This window comes from Seriola dumerili, unplaced genomic scaffold, assembly GCF_002260705.1.
Source record: "Seriola dumerili isolate Sdu_G_001 unplaced genomic scaffold, Sdu_1.0 BDQW01000050.1, whole genome shotgun sequence".
Taxonomy (NCBI): domain Eukaryota; kingdom Metazoa; phylum Chordata; class Actinopteri; order Carangiformes; family Carangidae; genus Seriola; species Seriola dumerili.
The window spans coordinates 3,946,350-3,955,075 of NW_019174305.1; the positions used below are offsets into that span (position 1 = coordinate 3,946,350).

General features: G+C 40.0%; 1 protein-coding gene across 1 annotated transcript in view; it reads right to left on the reverse strand.

Annotated features, from left to right (window-relative positions):
* Positions 1–8,426, reverse strand: part of LOC111217982 (E3 ubiquitin-protein ligase NEURL1-like) — a 59,841-nt gene extending 51,415 nt beyond the window's left edge. The window contains exon 1 of the mRNA XM_022740057.1: positions 8,349–8,426. Within this exon, the coding sequence (XP_022595778.1) occupies positions 8,349–8,370 (22 nt within the window). The 5' untranslated portion in view covers positions 8,371–8,426. The remainder of the gene's footprint in view (positions 1–8,348) is intronic.
* Positions 8,427–8,726: the final 300 nt, after the last annotated feature.

An 8,726-nucleotide genomic window follows, 5' to 3' on the forward strand; every position in this document is an offset into this window, starting at 1 on the left:
AAAGAAAGACAGAAAGAAAGAAAGAAAGAAAGAAAGAAAAAGAAAGAAATTTAGGAAGAAAAGAATATATCAAAGTACAGATTAATGATTACTGTTTGTTCTGCGGGGGGTCCCCAGCAAAAAAGGGAATCATTTATTTTCGCTATAATTCCATTCCATCCATTCAATTCCATCCATAAGTAACACAATGACAGAATGTATCACTATTTTGTTCATGGGTTTCAAACACTTTATTACGAGTGTCTTCTGAAATAGTGCCCTTACGGCGGCATGCGTGCGGCCCTCAGTTGTCATTGTTACAATAATAAACGTGCGGAGTGTACCAAGAGAGGCATGCCTACCTTTGTTGCCACGGTTACGATAATGATGGTCATGGCTTGGTTAGGTTTAGGAAAAGATCGTGATTTGAGTTAAAATAAATACTTCCTCAATATTACACGGTCTTGATCTTGGTCATGGTTACAATAATAACAATGTGGCTAACTCTGTCCAACGGTCATGGATAATAGAAACAACATAAACTGCTACCTTCACATGGGAATGGAACACCGCTCTCCTGTGTCATATTCCTGTGTTGTGTTGACCCCATCCATCCACCAGAGCTCCTTCTGACATGGACTTTTTCCACTTTGCCCTTTTTTTCCCTTTGCTTCTGTCATAGCATGCGACAGCCTAACGACGGCTTCGACCTAACGACAAAACGTAACTATGGGTCATAATAACCTTCCACACAAACGACCTATAGGCTTGTTTTTTTACTGGACAGTCTCGTAATAAAACAACTACAAGCAAAAATCTTATCAAATGGGGGGCCGTGATTTAATTTCTGTCAGTCTTGGGGTCATTGATGTGAAAAGGTTTGAGAGCCAAGTAGCTTTATATTGTCCTTGACTCGGCTGCGACCCAGCACAGGAACCAATCATCCATCCACAAAATGCTAAGCTAACAATAAAATCAGTTCACTTTAAGAGAATTAGTTTATTTTATCAATTCTATTTTTTCTTGACCAAATGCACTTGTTTGATGGCAAGTCCTTCTCCAGTAAAAAAAAAAAAACGAGTTTTTCTTCCTGTTAATTCACTTGAATGTTTGAGCAGAACACAGCATCACTGTGCAGAGTAATGTATGCACAGAGTTTGTTTTCACATTCATCTGTTGGAGGAGGAAAGTTTCTCTGTGCTCACTTTAAAGAAATTGTGATGTGAAAACTTGAAGCCTCCAGCGCGCATACACTAAGAATGGGCGATTCAGTGGAGTAGGAGACATCTTGTGTCAAACACATTTGCATATTCATAGATTCTGGACTGGATTTGAATGAGGGCGTAGGTTCGGTTTTATCTTTGGCAGAGACACTTTTTGTCGGACAGCTAAAATAAATAATTGTGTATGTGCACTTTATCTCGACAGATCTTTTCTCATTCCTATGCACACATACACATACTGTACAAGCCTGACTGCAAAAAGTTTTCCTCATTGAATATGTATTGGATGATATAACTTGCCTGAAACTGGACTTGTATCATTATTTTTTTTCCTCCTTTTTCAAATGTATATTTAACATTTTTTGAATGACAAAAATGTATATGAAAACTTAATGTGATATATTTTCAAAAAATAATTTTCACAAGAAAATAAAACCTTGTTCTACTCTGTTTGAACCAACTATCTGCTGTGAACTGTTTTTCAATCTCACCTGAGATTCTGTGGCTGTGTCCTTTTAGTTTGTTGAGCTGTGCAACACAAGGTTGTTCACAGCTTAGGTCCAGATCTTTCACTATCACATCAGAGCTCACCTGAAAGTGCTGCAATTCACCTGTCTGTTCTAATGGGATTTTCAGAATAAAATGATGCCTGACATTAACAAACTTGGAGAAAAAAAAAGTGGTGGCAGCACTACATCTATGAATGCAACAACGTGAAAGGAGTTGCTCATAATCATGAACCTGCAGAGAATTATCAGCTGAATTTGCAGCTCCTCTCGGTGTTAGGGCGATTTATTACAAATTTATTTTTTAAGTTATTTTTTTGGGTATTGCCTTTACAATTACTTTACGACTACTTTACGTCACAGTGAAAGAGAGACAGGAAATTCAAGGGGAGAGAGAGAGAGACAGAGGGGATGACATGCAGCAAAGGGCCACAGGTTGGATTCGAAAATAGGCTGCTGTGGTTAGTTCTAAGCCTCTGGTCCGCAAATGTACTGTTTTGGGTCACTGTCCCTGCTGTCAGCGTCACTGTAAAAGAACCACTGTACACGACCTGCACAGCAACAAACAGACAGAAAACAGTTAGTGAACAAAGCGGAGCCAGTTATTTCCTTCAGTAGTTGGTAGAGACCAAAAACGGAGCTAAAAGAGGGATAGAGTATTGGACTTACATTCCCCTTCTGGCCCAAAAGCTCTCTAAATGAATTCTGATTCCATGTATAAATACGCAACTGTTTCCTAATGAGATCGCCACATGAACTTGATACGTCAACGCTGTGTTCACAACGTGTTTGTCATTCAGAGCAAGAAGAAATGAACTGTAGTAGCCTATTTGTTTTAATACTTTTGTAGCAAACAAAGAGGAACACAGAGGTATAACGAGGCAAATTTGCATCAGACAAGCAGAATAGCAGAGAGATGTGAATATTAAAGGCGTGTCAGACTTGGTATGTCTCTGGCTGCACGACAGCAGAGATTTAGACTGGTGAAAAAAGTTACATCTTAAAATGCAACTGGCAGCGTTTAAAACAACTTGTAAAAATATGAGCTTATTCTGCACTGTAGCCAAGGCTGCTGGAGGGGCTGAAGAAGTCTGGCACAAACAGTCCAGCGAAACTTCAGTCAGTCTCGGTAGCAACAAAAATTCTAATTAAAGTGTCTAAGAAAAAGTTGTTTATTTGAAGTTGTTTAGAATAAAAGTTTTATTGGAGAGTAATCCTGCGTTTAGGGCCATCTGAACAGAGGCAGAATCACCGATCAGGCGTAGGGTGGGAACTCACAGTGCCTGGAAGGAGGCTGCAGCCACCAGAAGGATTTTTGTGGGAGTCTGTGTGTAAACCTAGTGGTTGTGATGTAGGCTTTGCAATAGAGGAAAAATGTGGTGAGGTGACCATGTAAACACAGAAAAGACAGGACAGATGTATTTGGTTATGCTAACTGTGAGAAACACTGCTGCTAATATGTGATTGGTTAATTATTTTGTGTGGAGACATTCTTACCCACAAAATGTTATGTCAACAAAAGGGATGATGTGAGATGAGTGAAATCTGTAATTCCTGAGTCATTGTGGGTCACTGTGGAGCAACCTGTGGAGCACAGGCCGTAAACGCAAAAACACACTTTTCCGCCATGTCTAAGTCGGTTAAATAGTTTGAGTTTTGGGAATATTGTGACATGAGCCCTGAATTTGATCCAGCATGACAGAGGAATGTGATTTTAGAAATAGCAGCTAGCAGAAGGTTTAACACCCAGCTTTAGGACATCAGACGAGCACGGTCATGAGCAATCTGCATTAGGGATGGATACCGAGCCCCGGTATTGAACGGGCCCCGGGGCTACATTATTCAAGACCGCAGCATCAATAAGCTCTGACCTTAACGGTTCTGCTATTGGCTGGAGCAGTCGGCAAAAAGTCGGGCCTGCAAAAAGGGGAATAATATATTTTCACTACAATTCCATCCTTAAATAACACAATGAATGCATGGCTATGTTGGTCATGGGTTTCAAACACTTTCTGTAATAAAACATTTAAAAGCAAATATCTCATCAAATAGGGGTCCATGGTCTAATTTGTGTCAGTGTAGGGGTCTTTAATGTGAAAAAGTTTGAGACCCACTGAATTAGGCGACACCTGTTACCTGGTCGTAACATTAAATGTTGCATTACTACTACAAGTACCAGGTTTCCACTGGGGGCAGCAAACACACGCTGAGCAATTATTCTGTCAGAAATGCAACAGCAAAAGAATAATTCATATATCTGTTTATGCCAAAGCCAAACAAAACATGTGCTGAGAGGATTCATGACATCACATTATTTTAAAGAAGAACTAAAGAACTAAAGAAGACGGTGAACAAAGCCATCTGTCATGGTTATACTCAAATCATGATTTGATGTTGTCTTTCACATTATATGAAATGTGCACATCCTGTGTGGAGGAGGTGGACTCTGCCATTAACAGCTAGTGATGAAAGGTAGATAAGATAAGGCAATTACAGGAAACAAATACAGACCATAAACAGTTTCAAACATCTAATTATATTTAATGAAATATAATGAAATATAGTTTTTGAGCTTGATATGAATACAGGCCATTCCTTAATGTTTTACATATGATGTCACTTGTTTTGAAGCCTCTCTCAGACCCCCAACCCCCCACCCCCACCCCACCTTTTCTTGAGGTAGGCAGAGCCAGCCTAGTGAGCCAGACCACCCATCAAGTCGCAGCTATAATGTAAGTGACAAGGATGCAGATTATGACATCAGCGCTGAGTTGGCTCTTAATCACCCTGAGACTAAAAAGAGGATATGTGGAGAAACTTCCCTCTCCCAGCAGAGAGCATGGGAAAAGTCCCAGACACAACTGCTGCTGGACTTAACTGGAAAGCACAGGACTTTTCACTTTGCTGAATATTCTTCCACAGCAGGTGTTATTGGGGATTGTGGGTACACGTGAAACTGCAGGTGGTTTAATGCTCTAAGGGTTTACAGCTGGGTCCTGGGATATGCTTGTCAAGAAGGCAACCGTCAGTAGCTGCCACTCCCTACTTCCTCTTTTCTTTTTTTTTCTCTATCTCTCTCTCTCTCTATTACTCATGCACACTCACTCATACACAATCTCTCTCACACCCACTCTTGTCCTATCACTCCACTATAAAGCTCTTGTAAATGTCCCATGGCCACACTACTGGTGACAGATGGTAAAGGCGGGATGAAAACTCCCCAAATAAATATGTAATCCCTTCCTCACATGGGCTGTAGCACAACGCACAGATTATCCCATCAGAAACACTGCAGCAGCTCCGTGGAGCAGCAGGCCGGAGGGGGGGGATCCCTCTTTGTATGTGTGTCTGTGTGTGTGTGTGTGTGTGTGTGTGTGTGTGTGTGTGTGTGTGTGCCTAAATCGCAGCCTTTGCTTTTGGAGTGATAGAGGTGATGAGAGGCGAATACAGTCATGTGCAACACTCAGATTTGCTTGTAATGCATTCACTAATCATGTGAATACTTATTTGTAACGTCATCATCAGTGGAATAGAGCTCCCACAGATTCACACACAGATAACACTAAACAGTGTTATTCACTGAAGTGATTTATAGTTTCTACCTGTGTGCCAGCCAGGATACACTTATGGCAGTTTTATAATCATGTTGTCCAAGCACGGAAATGTGTTGACTCCCCCCTCATAAAGATGGGAACATTACCTGCTTTTACGTACAGTGACAGATGTGTTTTAATGGGATCATTCTGTGATACGGGAGCAAACAGCCCACCGTGTGTACCAAGCAACTCCGCAGAGCTCATAAAGAGAGAGGAAGTGGAAGAGCCACCTCAGCCACCCAAATATGTAATAAATATTGCATTAATAGAATGACATTTAAGGAAAACTGGTCAGAATAATATTCTCTGGTAGTCAGCATCTTTCCGTCTGTCTTCCTCTCGAGTTGATTTCGACACATTTTCTATTTTCATTCATTTCCACTGTGGCAGCAAAACAGTTTGAAACTCTGATAAGTTAAAGTGGACTAACGAAACACTTTTAGTGCTGCCTAACTCTGACAGACTAACTAAATGGAATTGGAGAAACTTGCTGGTCCAGCAACATTTAGGCTACAGCACAAAGAACACATGACGTAAAGCTATCGCTAAAATGCATTCAGCAAAATAAATAATTAATAAGCGAACAAAAAGTAGTCCGATGATCAAATGACAGTTTCTCCTGGCCCAGTATACGCCCGAGTCTGGCCCATATACAGCATGATTGTCAGATGCTGAAATCCTTCAGCTTCAAACATCGTCATGTTGTTTTTACTGTGTTACACATATTTTCCTTTTTAAAATAATCACACCATAGTCACATTTTACTGTTTTCCGGCATGCAACAACATGCAAAATGAATTTTAAATGAAGTGTTACTCTGTCTGTTTAATTTAAAAATAATCACCTTCCTGTCATAATGTTCTCGGTGCTAGCATGCAACAAAATACAAGGCATCACTTCACATCCTGATTAACTTGTCATTTTGCCAACATTTACTTTCCCCATTCCAACTTCTTCTCTTTTTTAATTGTACAATCAAAACCATTTGTGGGCTTGATGTGCTGCTTTTGATCTGGTGCCATATAGAAACAATTTGTTTGGTGGTCTGGTCAAAAAGAAAAACACTTCATTTCATATTAGGTCACATTAGGACAAGGTATTGGCCTCTCCAAGTCAGTTCATTATCCAACCGCCGTGGCTCCACGCTGCAGAGGGCTCACCACAAAATGCCTTTATGTTCTGTTTCATTTGATCCTTGTTGCGTAACAAGATTTAATCTATCATGAATTAAGCTATTATCAGTGCCACACAAGCCTAGTCAATTATTGTAAAACATTATGCTTAAAATATTTCCATTGGACAAATCATTCAAGTCTTGTGATGAAACGAGGAGAATTTTGGACCGTTTTTGTAAACATGATTCCACTGGGGTGAAAAGGTGTTTTCAGGTTTTAAGCATCAATATACTATCTCATGCAACTATTATATATGAATGAAATGAGCCCCTATTGCATTGTGGCCTGGGGCTCCAGGGCTACCAGGTTGTTCGTCAAGCTTTGCCTGGATGATCCTTATAATGCTAAACTGAAGATCATCGGTGAAAGGACTTGATATCATAGCATCTCTGGAAAGAATGCATAAAAAAAAAGTCATTATCAAGCTCCAATTTGTTTTGGTGGACTTCTCCAAACAAAACTTAGAGCCACACATTTATGGCTCCATTCCCACAAAACATCACTGCTGCACCTGAAGCCCAGAATGCAGAAAATGTGCCCTTGGAAGGCACTATAAAGCCATCTGGATCTCTACCACTACTGCTGACCTCTGAGACTTTATAATTCATGAAATGACAACAACTCAGCGACTCCACACAATTCTAAAGACTTAATGAATCACTGACTTAAATTAACGTACCATTTCCTGCATCTATTCTGAGGTTTACATGATTCACCATGTTTTTATAGAACTCTTTGCACATGTATGAAAGGCACATGATGATGATTCAAGCTCTTCCTCCCTAATAAAATCTGCAGAGCTGCTGAGTACACAAGGCAAACTGCTTGGCCCCACATCGCCGTAAAGTACCATTAAAACACACATCTGTCGCTGTGCGTACAAGGAGGCAATATTCCCATCTTTATAGGGGGGAAGGCAATACGTTTGTACACTTGGATAACAGTTACAAGGCCCGTGATGAACAAAGTGCCATAATTCTGTCCTGGTTACCATAGAGTGAAGGTAGGACGACAAACAACGGCACCAAAGCAAGAAACTAAAGCAACTATAAAGCAGTCACATTAATATATTTTTCACTGTTTCCCTGATCTAGAAGTAAAAATGCATCACTTTATCATTTTCATCAAATATTTGTGACCATCAAAGACACAAATTCAGTATAACAATAATAAAATAATAATACATTTTTTTTAGAGCAAAACAGTGCCTCATTGTTACTGAGGCACACTATTCAAAATGCATTAATAGCAATCTTGTGATAGCTCCTTGTCTTTGAATTGTCTTATATAAGTATGAGACATCGTCTAACCTGATGAGCTCATCTAGCACAGGCAACTGTCTGGGCTGGAAAATGCTGGCAGTCTTTATTTTTATATATTTTTTTTTAATAACCAATGTTTACAAAGTGTGAACACTGCATTTCAATGCCCGAGGAGCTAGAAAACCTCCCGGGAGTGACAGTGTGCCTGTATCACCTCGCTGTATTTGTGTTTCTTATTTAGGCAGGTGTTAAGGATGTTCGAAAACACCCCGGGCAGGCAGCTCTACTGTCAGTGCCATGTTACATAAGCGCGGTCAACTGTCACATGAAAGAAACCAGAGAGGTCAGTGCTTACAGCAGGAAGTGTAGAAAATGGTTGAAATGTTTTATGACTATTTCCTGGGGTGTATTATTAGCATCTTTTGTAGCTGTACAATGCTTGAAATATGGTCTTATGTCCCCTAATTACAAAACTAATAGCCCTACAGTATAATTTCATTTAATGACCACTCCCCAAAGAGTAAGTACATGTAGTTCTGATTAGGCTTTGTCCTAAGTTCAAATGACTAACAGTTTCCTTTAACATTCAAACTCTGAAGATCATTACCTTCACCAGAAATAGGCCTCATTTCTTCAAGAAAATATTCCACACAAAGAGTTTTGCTGTAGCTTCTATTAGCTGACCTGCTATTTTGCTCAAGCTGCTAGATAGAGGCTAATTAGCAAAAACTTCAGCAACCACAGCTGAAGTGCAGCTTCACCGGTACATTGTTGTCAAAATGAACATTGCTGACACAGATTGTCAGTTAAAATTGCGTCAATGGATATTTCAGCATCCTGGAGGCAGCAGAACTAGTTGACACTGACTGTTGCTATGGCTAATGTGTTAGCCGGCTATTGCTTACTTACACACCCAACATACACAAAGCAACATCAGTCCTGTCACTATAGTAACTAAGCTATATTGAAATGATGAAAGGGTATC